Source organism: Rhinopithecus bieti, unplaced genomic scaffold, assembly GCF_001698545.2.
Source record: "Rhinopithecus bieti isolate Rb0 unplaced genomic scaffold, ASM169854v2 scaffold_42532, whole genome shotgun sequence".
Taxonomy (NCBI): Eukaryota; Metazoa; Chordata; class Mammalia; order Primates; family Cercopithecidae; genus Rhinopithecus; species Rhinopithecus bieti.
In genome coordinates this window covers 1,913,728-1,931,865 of record NW_016818301.1, presented here as the reverse complement: position 1 = coordinate 1,931,865, position 18,138 = coordinate 1,913,728, and the positions used below count along the sequence as shown (strand labels likewise).

Genomic DNA, 18,138 nt, shown 5'->3' with positions numbered 1-18,138 from the left:
TAAATAAAATAAATAAAATAAAATAAAAAAATAAGGCAGGTGTGGCGGCGGTCCCTATAATCCCAGCTACTTGGGAGGCTGAGGCAGAAAAATCGCTTGAACCCAGGAGGCGGAGGTTACAGTGAGCCAAGATCGCATCATTATATTCCAGTTTGGGTGACAGAGCAAGATTCCGTCTCAAAAGAAGAGAACAAAACCAACAACAAAAAACAAAACAAACAAAAAATAATAGCTTATTAACATTATAATTTATACAGCGAAAGCCCTTGGAAGTCAGTGACATATGTGAACAAAGTCGGGTTTATTCTTATAAGAATTTGGGGGGCTACATATTTGGTGAATAAAAACAAACGACAGATTATATATTCTTAATAATTTTATCAGTAATAACTCCTCACTTTGTTAAAAAAGGTAATTTTTGCAGCGAACACAGTCCAGGTCCTTGCACTGGTAAACCAAATCTATATATTAAAATATGGTACAATACATAGAAGAGTCACATTTAGTCTTACTACAACTCTTTAGGTTTTTCTTCTTTCCTTCTTTTTTTTTTTTTTTGAGACGGATTTTTGCTCTTGTCACACAGGCTGGAGTACAATGGCACAATCTCGGCTCACTGCAGCCTCCGCCTCCAGGGTTCAACCGATTATCCTGCATCAGCCTCCCAAGTAGCTGGGATTATAGACATGTAACGTCACGCACAGCTAATTTTTTTGTATTTTTAGTAGAGACGGGGTTTCACCTCGTCAGTCATGCTGGTCTGGAACTCCTGACCTCAGGTGATCCACCCACCCCAGCCTCCCAAAGTGCTGGGATTACAGGCATGAGCTACCACACCCAGACTCTCCTCAGGTTTTTCAATCTATAATGAACACACATACACAAATCTTGTTTTAAAAGAAAAATCAAGAAACACACTAAAATCATGTCAAGTTCCATGATTTCTGAAATGTTATTTATTTAATTTTAATTTTTATTTTTTTGAGACGGAGTCTTGCCCTGTAGCCCAGGTTGGAGTGCAATGGTGCAATCTCAGCTCACTGCAACTCTCTGCCTCCCAGGTTCAAGAGATTCTCTTGCCTCAGCCTCCTGAGTAGCTGGGATTACAGGCGTGTGCCACCATGCCCGGCTAATTTTTTTTTTAATCTTTAGTAGAGACAAGGTTTCACCATGTTGGCCAGGCTGGTCTCGAACTCCTGACCTCGTGATCCACCCGCCTTGGCCTCCTCAAGTGCTAGGATTACAGGCATGAGCCACTGCACCCGGCCTATTTTATTTATTTTTATAAATATTTATTTATTTTTTGAGATGGAGTCTTGTTCTGTCACCCAGGCTGTAGTGCAATGGTATGATCTTGGCTCACAACAACCTCTGCCTCCCGGGTTCAAGTAATTCTCCTGCCTCAGCCTCCCGAGTAGGTGGGATTACAGGTGCATGCCACCACAACTGGCTAATTTTTGTATTTTTAGTAGAGACAGGGTTTCGCCATGTTGGCCAGGCTGGTCTCAAACTCCTGACCTCAGTCACCTCAGGTGACCTGCCCACCTAGGCCTCCCAAAGTGCTGGGATTACAGACATGAGCCACCATGTCAGGTCTCTGAAACGTTTTAAAACAATTAATACTCACATTCTGCATATAACCAGAGAATCTCTCTGCTGTAGCTGAAATGGCATTTTTAACCTTCTTGAGTAAATCCTTTTTGGTCTCTGAATTACAGATATCTTTTTTAACAAGCAAGTGTGCAAAGCGTCTGGTAAAACAAAAAACACAAAGTTAGCATGACATGGCATGATATTTTAAAGAATAATTACTAATAACGGCACAGAAAATTTTTGAGTATCTAAAATTCCATTATTCTATAATCAATGAAGTAAAAGGTTACTCAATAAGTACAGTACATAATGATTACCTGATAAGTGCATTGAGTGGAATTTTCTTCCATGGGATACCTTGTTTAAGCAAGTCATTTGCAAATGACTGGAGTGAAAACAGAGATTGTAGAATAGCATTCATATAGCAGGTATTTCCCAAATTGGAGAAGCTGAAAATTAAAGAAATAGTGCTTTAGAAGGCAACAGGAATTCCTAAAGTATGTTCAGTATAGTAGGAGTTCTCCACTTTAACATGTTTCAGAATCATCTGGAGGGCTTGTTAAACTACATATTACTGGACCCTAACCCCGAGGTTTCTGATGCAGTAGGTTTGGATACAAATGTGCCCAAAAAAAGAAGGCACAAAAATGTCCATTTCTGACAAGTTACTAGATCATGTTGATGCTGCTGGTCTGGGGACTGTACTTTGAGAACCACTGCATTATGACATTAAAATAATAGGCCAGGCGTGGTGGCTCATGCCTGTAATCCAAGCGCTTTGGGAGGCTGCGGCAGGCAGATCACTTGAGGTCAGGAGTTTGAGACCAGCCTGGGCAATATAGTGGAACACTGTTTCTACTAAAAACACAAAAATTAGCCAGGCGTGGTGGTATGCGCCTGTAATCGCAGCTACTTGGAGGCTGAGGCAGGAGAATCACTTGAACCCAGGAGGCGGAGGTTGCATTGAGCCGAGATTGTACCATTGCACTCCAGCCTCAGCAACAGAGTGAGACTCTGTCTCAAAATAAATAAATAAATAAATAAATAAATAAATAAATAAATACTTAGTTTGATCTAATGGAAAAGTACACATTTTCAAAATGAATGCTAAACATGACATGACTGGGGGCTTACCTAAAGTGCTATTCATTCTTACTTATAATTTATTTTTTTCACTTAAATATAACTTATTCATTTCTCTGAAAATGAATGCTCAGAAAAGGAACTACTGGGTCATAGAATATATGTGTTTAGGTACTGCCAAACCGTTTTCCTAAGTACAAACATATTTTAAAACCTTTTTATGTTGGGCACAATGGCTGATGCCTATAATCCCAGAACTTCGGGAGGCCGAGGCAGGTGGATCACAAGGTCAGGAGATGGATACCATCCTGGCTAACATGGTGAAACCCCGTCTCTACTAACAATACAAAAAATTAGCTGGGCGTGGAGGCACGTGCCTGTAGTCCCAGCTACTTGGGAGGCTGAGGCAGGAAAATCGCTTGAACCCAGGAGGCAGAGGGTGCAGTGAGCCGAGATCACGCCACTGCCCTAAAGCCTGGGCAACACAGTGAGACTACGTTTTTTAAGAAACAAACAAACACTTTTTATTTAGAAATAAATGTAGACTTCCAGAAAAGATGCAAAAATCTTTACCCATATTCACCAACTATCATACTTCTGTAACATGCACTTCATCACTTAATATCCCTCTCTCTATATATTTTTCTGAAACCATTTGAGTAAGTTGCATTTATTAAACCCCTTTAGTTCCAAATACTTTAGTGTGTATTTCATACGACCATTCTTATAAATAACCAGAGTACAGTTAATTTAACTGTACAGCATCAGTAAATTTAACACTGATACAATATTCTATCTAATATACATTCCTTAATTCAATTTTGTCAATTGATCTAAGGTTCTTTATGGCTTTTTTTCCCTCACTTACGTACAAGATTCAGTCCAGGATCACATGATGTTTTCATGTCTCTTTAGTTTTCTTTAATCTGGAGTAAGTCCTCAGCTTTCTCTTACATGACACTGACATTTTTGAAGAACACAGTTCTCCCTACCCCTGGGTTGTTTTATTTTTGTTTTTGAGACAGGGTCTTGCTCTGTTGTCCTGGCTGGAGTGCGGTGGTGTGATCACGGCTTACTGCAGCCTCAACCTCCCAGGCTGGAGCAATCCTCCTACCTCAGCTTCCCCACTACAAGTGTGTACCACTATGCCTGGGTAATTTTTTAATTTTTGTAGACACGGATCTCACTATGTTGCCTAGGCTGGTATTGAACTGCAGGGCTCAAGCAATCCTCCTTCCTTGGCCTCCCAAAATGCTGGGATTACAGGCATGAGCCACTGCACCCAGCCTGTTTTTTTTTTTTTTTTTGAGACAAGAGTCTTGCTCTGTTGCCCAGGCTGGAGTCCAGTGGCATGATCTCAGTTCACTGCAACCTCTAACTCCTGGGTTCAAGCAAGTCTCTTGCCTAAGCCTCCCAAATAACTAGGGTGACAGGCATGTGCCACCACACCCAGCTAATTTTTGTGTTCATTTATTTTTTTTGAGACGGAGTCTTGCTCCGTCACCCAGGCTGGAGTGCAGGGGTGTGATCTTGACTTACTGTAACTTCCGTCTTCCAGGTTCAAGCAATTCTCCTGCCTGAGCCTCCCGAGTAGCTGGGATTACAGGCATGCACCACCAGGTCTGGCTAATATTTTGTATTTTTGGTAGAGGTTTCCTTATGTTGACCAGGTTTGTCTTGAACTCCTGACCTCAAGTGATCCGCCCGCCTTTGCCTCCCAAAGTGTTGGGATTACAGGCATGAGCCACCATGTCCAGCTTGTATTTTTAATAGAGAGAGTGTTTCCCCATGTTGACCAGGCTGGTCTCGAACTCCTGACATCAAGTGATTCACCTGCCTTGGCCTCCCAGAGTGCTGGGATTACAGGCATGGGATACCTCACCTGACCTAGCCTTATCTTTAATAGAACGTCCCTCATACTGGGTTTGCTGTTTCCTCATGATGAGATTCAGCCCAAACTGGAAGAGCACACAAGCAAACAGTGATACCATGTCATCCTTTTTTTTTTTTTTTGAGAGCTTGTTTGGAGGTTCTAGCAGGGGAGTGCAGCTACTTGTATACCCTTGACTGAAGACCAGTCCTCCTCTATTGGGGATGGTCATCCTCTTTGACTGAGCAAGCAGGTTTGGGATGGATGCACATGGGGTGGTGAGGGAGGAAAGGGATACCCGCCGAGCCAGTCAGATCAGCCAAATCAACCCTGGTGGACAATGGGGTGACAGAGGTCACAGCCACATCGCCCTCACATCCAATCCTTTTTTTTTTTTTTTTGAGAGGGTCTCATTCTGTTGCCCAGGCTGGAGCATAGTGGCACAATCTTGGGTCCCTGCAGCCTCGACCTTCCTGGACTGAGATGATCCTCCCACCTCAGTTTCCTGAGTAGCTGAGACTACAAATGCGCACCATCATGCCAGGCTAATTTGCTATTTTTTTGTAGAGACAGAATTTCATCATGTTACCCAGGCTGGTTTTGAACTCCTAGGCTCAAGCAATCTGCCTGCCTTGACCTCCCAAAGTGCTGAGATTACAGGTGTGAACCACATGTCTAGTGGGTACTGTATCCTAAGGGCAACACATCCAGGAATACATGATATTCCTGTGTTGCCCATGGGTGATGTCAATTTTGAGTACCTGAGAGAACTACTGTTTTTGCTTCTGCCTATGAGGAAGTATGAGAGTCTGGTATTACCTTCCTACTATAAACAATGAAAAAACTGGACAAAAGAGAGAAAATAGCTATTTGCAGATACCAGACAAAAGGCAACACAAAACAGTGATCCTTAAGAGAAGGAAAATAAATGATGTGAGCCCTACTATTACCCAGATTTTCTGTCTGGAGGCAATTTGTGAACTGCAATTCAGGGAGCACACAAACAGAGCCCAGAAATCTTACCAAGTTGAGCTGAGAGAAACGAGTTTGAAAAGCTGAGGTTGCTGAGATTTCTGGGACCAAGTATTTGAGAGGAGGGAACTGAGCAAAGGAAAAGCTCCAGAAATCTGCATAGCAGTCTGCTTGAATATTTGGCTGAATACCAACCTGTGTATGCAGAGTGAAACTCAGTCTTCTTGACACTAATCAAGAACAACTTCAAGGAAAAGAATGTTTACTGTGGAGCTATTGGCCAAACAACTCCCAGAACTCATGCAGGGACTAAAATTCCACCAGTTTGAATTTCCACCAGTCAGAGTAGCGAGACCTAGATGAATTCACAGTGTTAACAGAGACCTCAAACGAACTATGCTTTAGGAAAGGAAGCAAATTAGCCTTAGAGTAAAGGATACTCTGTATTCAAAAAGAACTTAAGCAGATCACATAGCTGAGAAAGAAGAAAAAAAAACAGAAATGAAAAAGAAGAACTTAAACTGGAGTTTCAAAACAATCAAAACCACTGCAGACAAGGATATTAAAACAACTACTTAAAATATGCTCTACATGATCAAGAATGGAAAGGAAATCATAAACATAATGAGAAAAGTGGAAGATTTTTTAATGACTCAAATTAAACTTCTAGAGATGAAAACCGCAATATTTAAAATGAAAATTTCACTTGATGGGATTAATAGCATATTAGACACTGTAGAAGGAAATATCAGTGAACCTGAAGACACAGCAACAGAACAGATTCCCACTAACCTGTGGGATGATATCAAATACGATTATATTTATATCAAATATAATTGGAATCCAGAGGAGAGAAGAGTCAGAAAAAAAATCTGAAAAAAATTGATAAAAACGTTCAAAATCTGATAAAAACCCACAGATCCAAGAAGCTCAACAAATCCCAAGTGAGATAAACACGATTCAAAATGAAGCCCATCAAAATAAAACTGCCAAAAATTAGCAACAAAGAGAAAATCTTGAAAAGCAGTCAGAAAAAAACTGTCAGCATCTTCAGGGAAAAAGATTAAATCACTTACAAGTGCAGAAGAATTAGACTGGCATCTTATTTCTGAAAAGCAAATACAAAGCAAGGTAACAGTAAAGTAGCATTATAAGAAACCCAAGGAAAGAAAGCATGACCCAAGGATTTTGGGTCCGAACTATTTTTCAAGTATCCAAGCTAGAGAAAACATTTTGAATATGCAAGAACTAGGGAAACAAAGTACATAATTGTAAAGTTAAGACTAAAACAAGATTAAGACCATAGGCTTCTAGTCAGAAATTATACAAAACAGAAGACAAAGAAAAGATATCTTTAAAATACTGAAAGAAACACACTATCAAGTTAGAGTTCTATATAAGCTAGATTTCTAGATCCAATGGAAATATCTTTTTTTTTTTTTTTTTTTTTTGAGACGGGTGGTCTCGCTCTGTTGCCAGGTTGGAGTGGCAGTGGCCAGATCTTCAGGCTCACTGGCAAGCTCCCGCCTCCCGGTCCACGCCTTTCCTGGGCCTCAAGGCCTCCCCAGTAAGCTGGTACCGGCGCCCGCCATCTCCGCCCGGCTAGTTTTTTGTATTTTTTAGTCAGAGACAGGTTTCACCGTTGTTAGCCAGGATGGGGTCTCGAATCTCCTGGGACCTCGGAATTCCACCCGTTCTGGCTCCAGTGGCTGGATTACAGGCTTGGACCACCGCGCCGGCCGGAAATAATCTTTTAAAAAATTAAAAGCTAAATCCTTTTCTGACAAACAAAATCTGAGAATACTTGCTGCCAGGAGACATGCACTGTAAGAAATGTTAAAACGACATTCTTCATGCAGAAGGAAAAATGATACCAGATAGAAACTCAGATCTGCACAAAAGAATAAAGAGCACTTAAAATGGGAAATCATGTGGGAAAATACAAAATACATTTCTGTCTCATGTTTTAATTTCTTTAAATACTACTGGACTGTTTAAAGTAAAAAAATAACACCAAATAATACACTTTAAATAGGTAACTACATGGTACATGAATTAGTAAGGCTGTAAAAAAGACATAACTACGTATTGTGGGATGTGTAACATACATAGAAGTAAAATGGGCTGGGCACGGTGGCTCATGCCTGTAATCCCAACACTCTGGGAGGCCAAGGCGGGCAGATCACTTGAGGTCCGGACTTCGAGACCAGTTTGACCAATATGGAGAAACCCCGTCTCTACTAACTCTACTAAAAATACAAAATCAGCCAGGCATGGTAGCGCATGCCTATAATCCCAGCTACTCTGGAGGCTGAGGCAGGAGAATTGCTTGAACCTGGGAGGCAGAGGCTGCAGTGAGCTGAGATCACGCCATTGCACTCCAGCCTGGGCAACAAGAGCAAAACTCCATCTCAAAAAAAAAAAAAAAAAAGAAGAAGAAAAAGAAGTAAAATGTATGATAATAATATAAATGGTGTGGGGTAGGAGGCAATAATGGAGATAAAATGAACACAAAGGAAAGAAAGAAAAGAGAAACAAGTAACCAAGGACAGATGGAACAAATAGAAAACAATTAGCAAGATGGTGGACTTAAATTCAGCCTTATCCATAATTGTGAAAAATGTTAATGGTCTAAATACTTCAACTATCAATTTAGACTGGATGATCTAATCATAAAAATGTGGAGTCACTATTCATATAAGACACAGTAGACTTCAGAAAATATTATCAGGGATAAAAGGGGCGTTTCATAACAATAGAGAAGTCAATTCATTAAGATGTAATTAATATAATCCTAAATGTGTATGTGCCAAAAACAAAGCTATAAAATACATAAAGTAAAAACTGACAGACCTGGAAGAAGAAATATATAGGTTTCTGGCCTAACATACAAATTTCTGACCTAAGTTCTACTTTATTGGGTATCAGGACTGCAGCCTCTGATTTCTTAATTGTTTTCATTAAATAATCTCTCCTTCCCTCTATTATAATACTTTTTGAATTACTGTTCTACGTATATTTCTAGTATGCAGCACAGAGTTCAGTTTTGCTTTGCGAGACAGTTTTAGACTATTTTTATATTGCTGTTAACCCCTTTATCATAAATTTTTAAAACCATCTAGCCTGCCCATTTTATTATTTTATGTTAGAGACAAGGTCTTGCTCTGTCACTTAGGCTGGAGTGCAGTGGTACGATCATAGCTCACTGTAACTGTAAACTCCTTGGCTCAAGCGATCCTCCAGCCTCAGTCTCCCCGGTAGCTGGGATTAAAGACATGTACCACCACGTTGGGATAATTTTTTATTTTATTTTAGTATTTGTAGAGAAAGGGTCTTGCTATGTGGCCCAGGCTGGTCTTGAATTCCTAGCCTCAAGTGACCCCCCATTTCGGCCTCCCAAAGCGCTAGGATTACACATGTGGGCCACTGTGCCTGGCCTAGCCTGCCCATTTTATTTATTTATTTATTTATTTATTTTTGTAGAGACAGGGTCTTACTATGTTGCCCAGGCTGGTCTTGAACTATCAAGCTCAAGTGATCCTTCCAACTTGGCTTCCCAAAGTGTTGGGATTACAGGCGTGAGCCATTGCACTCAGCCCATTCATTTTAAATGGTATCCTTTGACTCACACCTATTACTTTATGAAACAGTCAACTACATTATTCTACTTTCTTCCTTCTCTCTCTGCCCATTTTCTTTTAGTTGCAATCTTACTACTTTATCAGAAAAAAAAAATTTGGGGGGAAATAGTGTCTCACTTTGTCACTCAAGCTAAAGTGCAGTGGTGTGACCACAGTTCGCTGTGGCCTCGACCTCCCAGGCTCAAGCAATCCTCCCACCTCAGCCTCCCAAGCAGATGGAACTACAAGTGTGCACAACCATACTCAGCTAAATTTTTTTTTGTATTTTTTGTAGAGACGTGGTTTTTCTGTGTTTCCCAGGCTGGTCTCGAACTCCTGAGCTCAAGTGATCTGCCTGCCTCAGACTCCCAAAGTGCTGGGATTACAGGTGTTAGCCATCATGCCCAGCTGACATAATGTTTATATACCATTCTTTTATATGTATTCTCACCATTGTTTGTCTTAGTTCTATAACTGAATACATGAAATGTTCATCATTTATGCTTTTGTCAATGTTTCTCCAGTTACTCTTGGATGCATGAAGCTCATTTTCTGTACAGTCCTCAGGAAGAGCAAATGTGTGTATAGTACTCCAAGTTCTTATACTTCAAACTTTTTTTCTCTAGCTTGCATATTTGACATCTTGGCTTGGCATGAAATATTTGTTTCACGCCTCCTTTCATCGAGTTTCTTGAAAATGATGTTAATGTTATCCTGCTCTACATGATGATTTTGAGAAGTCTGATGCCAGTCTATTTCTGTTGCCCTTGTAAATTATTTCATCTTTTTGATTAAGGAACTGAGGATCTTCCTTGTCTTTAAAGTCTAATAGTTCTACTAAGATTTGTCTTGAATATTCTAGGTCAATTTTCCGGATACCTGGAAAACTCTTTCAATATATAGATTCAAGACTTTTATTTCAGTGAAGTTTTCTTGGATTATAGTTTTTTTGTTGTTTTTTTTTTAGACAAGGTCTCGTTCTCTGTCTCCCAGGCTGAAGTGCAGTGGACTATCATGGCTCACTGCAGCCTTGACCTCCTGGGCTCAAGCAATCCTCCTGCCCCAGTCCCCTGAGTATCTGGGACCATAGGTGCACGCCACCAAGCCCAGCTAATTTTTGTACTTTTTGTAGAGATGGGGTTTCACTATGTTGCCCAGATTGGTCTCGAATTCCTGGGCTCAAGAGATCTACTCACGGCCGGGCGCGGTGGCTCAAGCCTGTAATCCCAGCACTTTGGGAGGCCGAGACGGGCGGATCACGAGGTCAGGAGATCGAGACCATCCTGGCTAACACGGTGAAACCCCGTCTCTACTAAAATACAAAACTAGCCGGGCGAGGTGGCGGGCGCCTGTAGTCCCAGCTACTCGGGAGGCTGAGGCAGGAGAATGGCGTGAACCCGGGAGGCGGAGCTTGCAGTGAGCTGAGATCTGGCCACTGCACTCCAGCCTGGGCGGCAGAGCGAGACTCTGCCTCCAAAAAAAAAAAAAAAAAAAAAAAAAAAAAAAGAGATCTACTCACCTCTGCCTCCCAAAGTGATGGTATAACAGGCATGAGTCACCATGCCAGCAGGATTATAGTTTTTTAACACTACTTCTGTCTCAATGCTTTGATCTTCTTCTTCTGGGACACTAATTATATGTAATATGGGTGTATTCTTTGCCTTTTTCTAATTCAACTACTTTCTTTCCGGCTTTTTTTTTTTGAGATGGAGTGTCACTCTGTCACTCAGGCTGGAGTGCAGTGGCGCGATCTCAGCTCACTGCAACCTCCACCTCCTGTGTTCAAGAAATCCTCCTGCCTCAGCCTCCTGAGTAGCTGGGATTATGGACACACACCACCATGTCTGGCTAATTTTTGTATTTTTAGTAGAGACGGAGTTTCACCATACTGGTCAGGTTGGTCTCGAACTCCTGACCTCAGGCGATCCACCCACCTCCCAAAGTGCTGGGATTACAGGGATGAGCCACCGTGCCCGGCCCTTTCTGGTTTTTTATACTTCTTCTTTTTTTTTTTTCTTTTCCGACTTTCCTTTTTAAAGCCTATTTTCATTTGAAATTATTTTCACTTCGGTATCTTCAATTTAAAACTTCATTTTCAATATACCTTTTCTTCTCCATCTTTTCTGAGTTCAAGTATTTGCCATTTCATTTATTCTTGCTTGTCCATTGTGATCCTTAGTTTGAATCTTTTTTTTTTTTTCTTTTTGAGACAGAGTTTTGCTCAACAATGTTTTTTCTAGAGATGGGTATAGGTACTATACAGAAATGAAAGAAACACTGGAGGAGTCTAGAGCACCAAGGGTGGCAACTCACAAGGCTCTGAAAAGAGTCTGAAGGAGGTGAATAACAGAAACCACAAGTAAACTAAAAAATATACAAGAGAAGGCAACAAGAAAATGAAACAAGTAAGATCAGGGTAGACAGAGACAAAGACCCAGATGAAGAATGGTTATGAAATGGGATAGATAAGACCAATATAAAATGTTGTCTGGTTAGGAGGCAGCAAGATAACTGAGGTAGAACAATTAGAATGAAGGACAAAGGAAATTAAGCATTTGACTGGAAAGCAAACATCATAGAAGAAAGAGTAGAAAAGATGAAGATTAGAGAAAGCAACAGGTAAGCAGAAAGGAGAGTGAATTGTTTTCACTGCAAATTTTATGATGTTTTCTGCAAATATATGAAGCATATAAACTACTATGAATAAGCCACTTGGCATATACCACTCATTCAAGTAATGTTGTAAGTTTAAAGCTGGTATAAAAGCAGTACTTTGAGTGAGATTAAAAACAAATAAGTTGATAGGTTATGAGAGAACAGTCTGGTAAAAATAATTAAAAATTTCAAACTGCCTTCCGTAGTCTTAATCCTTAACAATTTTACTTCCAATATTTTATCCTATAGAAAAGTTCCAACAAACATTAAAAACATACATATATGTATAACAATGTTCATTCTAGCTTGAATTATATTTGGAAAAAAGAGAAACCTAAATGCACACTTACGTGGTTGCAAGTTCTGTGTTAATATACAAGGGTGCCAAGATTAATGTGCAGTGAAAAAGATAACAGAGAAGCAATATAGCATAGTGACTAAGAACACAATTGGAGCACAACTGCCCGGATTTACTACTGCTGTACTACTGACTATATCACTTTGAGCAAATTAATTAACTTTGCTAAGTCTTACTTTATTCATAAAACCAGATTTTTAATATATCTATCTCAAAGACTTGTTGTGAAGATTTAAAAGAAAAAAAAATCAATTTAAACACTTAGCAGACAGTATCTGGCACACAATAAATACTTTAGGTAACAGAGCTACTGGCCAGGCACAGTGGCTCATGCTTGTTATCCCAGCACTTTGGGAGGCTGAGGAGAGAGGATTGCTTGAGGCCAGGAATTCTACCAACCTGCAACATAGTGAGGTCCCATTTCTATTTAAAAAAAAAATTAAAAAGATAGCTACTATAATTACTACAGTTATTATACTATGATCTCCTTTTTGTGTTTAATAAATATATAACCATGAAGAAACTAGGGAAAATATATAAAAAATGTTGAAAGTATCTCAGCCACAGAATGAAGTGTAACGGGTTGGAAAATACACATTTTCTGCTTTAAAATGAATATTATATATATTCCAAAGTTCTAAAACTGTTTGGCGAACAGAAAATGAAGTTAACATTACTTATGGATGTAACAAATCTTTAATAAGTGATCTAATTTCTAAATATTTTAGAACTTTAATGTGACTCCTTTAATTATGTTTTACACCAAAGCACACTTCTATTGAATCATTTATAAAAAAGAAAGTAAAATGAAAGAATTAACCTACCCCTGCAGTTGCTGCTGTTGGTGAGAGGAAAGGGGCACTCTTGGTTTATTCCAGCCAGTGTAATCCTGGTTACACCTCAGTTTTTTAACAGAAAGAGGAGCCGGCTGAGGAAGAAATCCCAAACTTCTTTTGGCAGAGGGAGTCTGGCTTGAAACATTAGTCCTACAAAAAAGCATAAATAATGAAGAAGCAAAATAAATTTTTGAATACTACTATTTTCCCTGAATAGATTAAGAGAAGTCAATGTTTAAGGAAAAAAATCTTGAATTTAGGGAAATATCAGTAATAATGATCACTTAAGGGAAAACTCTACAAACATAAACTAGCAAATCTGTTCCTACACAGATGGAGAGGGTTATAATACATAACATATTTAACCTACAACCAAAATAATCCATGTGAATAGCCTGAAAAAGAAAACAATATATTATAGTTTCACTGTTATCCATTTTGCGGATACTACATTAGTTTACCTAGTCTTGAACAGATTTACTGTATACTTTTTCCACTGTTACAAATAATACAACAAACATTCTTACCCAATCTCCTTGAGAAATTCCTCTAGTTTATATGCATAGAAGTGAAAATGTTAGAGGTATTTTCAATCTTCATTTTTAATTTTTTGAGATATTGTGATTATTTTCCAAAAAGGCTGCACCAGTTTATACTTCAAACAACAGTGACTTTCCATTTCCTCATATGATTACATTACTTACTATTATCAGTTTTAATTTTTTTGCTGGGTCCAGTGGCTCACGCCTGTAAGCTCAGTACTTTGGGAGGCTGAGGCAGGTGGATCACGAGGTCAGGAGATCGAGACCATCTTGGCTAACACGGTGAAACCCCGTCTCCACTAAAAATACAAAAAATTAGCCGGGCGTGGTGGCGGGCACCTATAGTCCCAGCTACTTGGGAGGCTGAGACAGGAGAATGGTGTGAACCCAGGAGTAGAGCTTGCAGTGAGCCGAGATCGTGCCACTGCACTCCAGCATGGGTGACAGAGCAAGACTCCATCTCGAAAAAAAAAAATTATCTTGTATCGTAAGAGCACAGAAATTTTTTCCTGTATTTTCTCTTAACAGTTAAATTTTGCTTTCCCTTCTATTTAGGTCTTCAATACAGTTACAAGTGTCTTTTTCTGTATGTTGTGAGGCATACTTTTCTAAAAGATTTACTTTTCTATAAGGCAAACCAATTGCTCCCAAATTACTGATTGTTTGGGCCATGTGTTAGTTGCTGTTTGGTTTTTTACCTAAAAAAAAATTTGTAGCACAGTGGCTTATGCCTGTAACCCCAACACTCTGGGAAGCTGAAGCAGAAGCATCAGGAGTTTGAAATCAGCCTGGTCAACATATCAAAACACTGTCTCTATTATTTTAAAATTAAGGCTGGGTGCAGTGGCTCACACCTGTAAACCCAGCACGTTGGGAGGCCGAGGCAGGTGCATCATCTGAGGTCAGGAGTTTGAGAACAGCCTGGCCAATATGGAAAACCCTGTCTCTACTAAAATACAAAATTAGCCGGGCATAGTGGTGCACGCCTGTAGTCCCAGCTACTTGGGAGGCTGAGGCAGGAGAACTGCTTGAACTTGGGAGACGGAGGTTGCAGTGAGCTGAGATCACGCCACTGCACTCCAGCCTGAGGGCAGAGAGAGACTCCGTCTCAAAAAAAATTAAAAAAGTTAAAATTAAAATAAATTGTGAAATAGAATACTCATATGGGAAAAGTGTATAAAAATCAAACATGGAACGTAACAAATTTTCATAAGACAAACACTTGTGTAAACAACCTTAATATTGTCTAAACCCCAAGTTTCCCTTCCAAGTACAACGCTGCATTCCTCTAACCTAAAAGTTAGCATTATCTAATAGTTTTATCCCTTACTGCAAACCCTTAAATATTGTACTTTGGATAATATGGGATGTATCTATTTTCATCTTGTTTACAATCTTTCCGCATCTTTACATTGTAGTTGTTTCTCTTTTACATAGCACATACATTTTCTTCTTCCATTAAATCCTGTATATCTCTTTAACTGGAATATTTAGTATATATTCATATAAATTTTATATAAATTTAGTATATTATATCAGTAATGTCAGTACTGATTTATTTCTTGAATTTTATGATGAATTTACTATTTGTTCTACATGTTCTATGTTCCTTTTTTTCTTCTTTATGCCTTCTTTTAGAATATTTGACTATTTCATTGTCTCCCCTCCGTTAGTCTGGAAATAATATAGGCTTATATATATATATTTTATATTGTACATATTATATATATTATATATATTTTTAACAGACAGGGTATTGCTCTGTCACCTGGCTGGAGTGCAATGGCACAGTCATAGTTCACTGTAGCCTTTAACTCCTGGGCTCAAGCATTCCTCCCACCTCAACTTCCCAAGTAGCTGGGACTACAGGCATGCACCACTATGTCTGGCTAATTTTTATATTTTTTTTGAAGAGATGGGGTCCCGCTATGTTGACCAGGCTAGTCTCAAATTTCTGGACTCAAGCGATTCTCTCATCTTGGCCTCCCCAAGTGCTAGGATTACAGGCGTGAGCCAACCATGCCCGGTCTAGAACTTTAATGGATGTCCTAAAAATTGTATTATGCATTAAAAATAAAAACAACTTTATTTTAGTATAGTTGACATACTATAAAATGCACACACTTAAAGTGCATAACTTTAAGTTCTGACACATATACACTCATGAAATCATCACTAGAATTAAGATAGTGAACATATCTATTACTCCCAAAAGTATCCTGGTGCCCGTTTGTATCCCTCCCTCCCACTCCTCTCTGCCTGTGACCTTGTCTCTATGACCAGGCAACTACTGATTTGTTTTCTGTCACTATAGATTACATTTTCTTTTTTTTTTTTTTGAGACAGAGTTTCGCTCTTTTTGCCCAGGCTGGAGTGCAATGGCGCGATCTTGACTCACTGCAACCTCCGCCTCCCAGGTTCAAGTGATTCTCCTGCCTCAGCCTCCCGAGTAGCTGGGATTACAGGCATGCGCCACCACCTCAGCTAATTTTTTTGTATTTTTAGTAGAGACGGGGTTTCTCTATGTTGGTCAGGCTGGTCTTGAACTCCTGACCTCACGTGATCCACCTGCCTCAGCCTCCCAAAGTGCTGGGATTACAGGCGTGAGCCACTGCTCTCAGCTAGATTACATTTTCTAAAATTTCATATAAATGGAATCATACAATATGCACTTTCTTATGAGGTCTTTCACTCAGCATAATTATTCTGAGACTCATCCATTCTGCTGTGTGTATAAACAGTTCATCCTTTCTATTGCTAGACAGCATTCCATTGTATGAATATACCACAATTTGTTTAACCACTTACTTTCTCTTTTGAAATAGTTTTATTTTTTATTTTTTGAGACAGGGTCTCACTCTGTTGTTCAGGCTGGAGTACAATGGCACCATCACAGCTCAGTGCAACCTCTGCCTCCCAGGCTCAAGAGATCCTCCCATTTCAGCCTCCCAAGTAGCTGGGATCACAGATGCACACTACCACGCCCTGCTAATTTTTTTTTTATTACTGTATTTTTGGTAGAGATGAAATTTTACCATGTTGTCCAGGCTGATCTTGAACCCCTGAGCTCAAGCTATCCACCCGCCCCAGCCTCCCAAAGTGCTGAGTCACTGCGCCTTGCCTGAAATAGTTTTAAATTTACAAAAAAGTTGCAAAATAGTACAGAATGGCTTTCACTCAGCTACTCCTAATATTAGAATCTTATATAATCATAGTACAATGACCAAAACCAGGAAATTAACAATGATACGATACTATTAACTAGTAACCTACACATATTATTCAAATTTCATCAGTATTTTCACTAAAGTCCTTTTTCTGGCCCAGTATCCCACAGTGCAAGTAGCTGTCATGTTTCTTTACTCTTACAATCCTCAATTTCTTCTTTTTTTTAATGGCTTTGACAATTTTGAATAGTAATGGTCAGGTATTTTACTTTATTTCCTTCAACTGGGTTTGTCTGATGTTTTCTCATGATTGGATTGAGGTTATGCATTTGCAAACAATAACAGCTAAGTGACATTGTGACCTCCTCAGTGCATCCTATTACAGAGTCTATAATGACAATGTCTTATTACTGGCGATGGTAATCTTGATTTCTTGGTTAAGATATCTTCTGGGTTTCTCTACAGTAAAGTTACTATTTTTCCTTTTGTAATTAAGAAATATAAGGAGATACTCTGAGACTATGCAAATACCCTGTTTCTCATCAAACTTTTGTCCACTAATTTTAGCACCCGATGATAGATTTTGCCTGCAATTATTACTGTAGTATTTGATTAAGGTAATATTTTATTCCTACAATCCTCCAAAATTCTTAATTGGAATTCTTCTGTTAGGGAGAGCTGTTCAGTCTCTACACATTCATTCATTCATTTCAGTATGGACTCAGGCACATTTATTTTTTTCTACAGGTTTAATCCAATATTATCATTTTGTTACTATAATTGTTCTAATTTGGGCCATTGATAACCCTTTCAGGTTGGTTCCTGTATCCTTTGGACATTTCCTCTTACTTTTTTGTGCATATCTTTACTTTCTGGCACCACAAGATGTTATAGACTGATCTTGCATTTTCCCTGCTCTAGCCCTGGAATCAACAATTATTTCAAGGAGCTCTGCTTTCTTGTACTGAATAACAGTATTTAAAAATCAGGGTCTGCAAGCTACCACTGACTTTCTTCACAGAATTAGAAAAAACTATTTTAAATTTCATATGGAACTTTTTTTTTAAGAGCCTGTATAGCCAAGAGAATCCCAAGCAAAAAGAACAAAGCTGGAGGCATCATGCTACCTGACTTCAAACTATACTACAAGGCTACAGTAACCAAAACAGCATGGTACTGGTACCAAAACAGATACATAGACCAATGGAACGGAACAGAGGCCTCAGAAATAACACCACACATCTATAGCCATCTGATCTTCGACAAACTTGACAGAAATAAGCAATAGGGAAAGGATTCCCTATTTAATAAACGGTGCTGGGAAAACCGGCTAGCCATATGTAGAAAACAGAAACTGGACCCCTTCCTTACACCTTACATAAAAATTAACTCAAGATGGATTAAAGACTTAAATGTAAAACCTAAATCCATAAAAACCATAG

The 18,138-nt window shown here is 39.2% G+C and overlaps 1 protein-coding gene across 4 annotated transcripts in view; it reads right to left on the bottom strand.

Annotated features, from left to right (window-relative positions):
• Positions 1-18,138, bottom strand: part of USP37 (ubiquitin specific peptidase 37) — a 131,730-nt gene that overhangs the window by 56,794 nt on the left and 56,798 nt on the right. For all 4 annotated transcript variants that reach the window (XM_017856809.1, XM_017856812.1, XM_017856811.1 and 1 more), the window contains 3 exons: positions 12,976-13,137; positions 1,911-2,042; positions 1,628-1,751 (listed from right to left, as the gene is read on the bottom strand). In XM_017856809.1, coding sequence (XP_017712298.1) covers positions 1,628-1,751; positions 1,911-2,042; positions 12,976-13,137 — 418 coding nt within the window. The remainder of the gene's footprint in view (positions 1-1,627; positions 1,752-1,910; positions 2,043-12,975; positions 13,138-18,138) is intronic.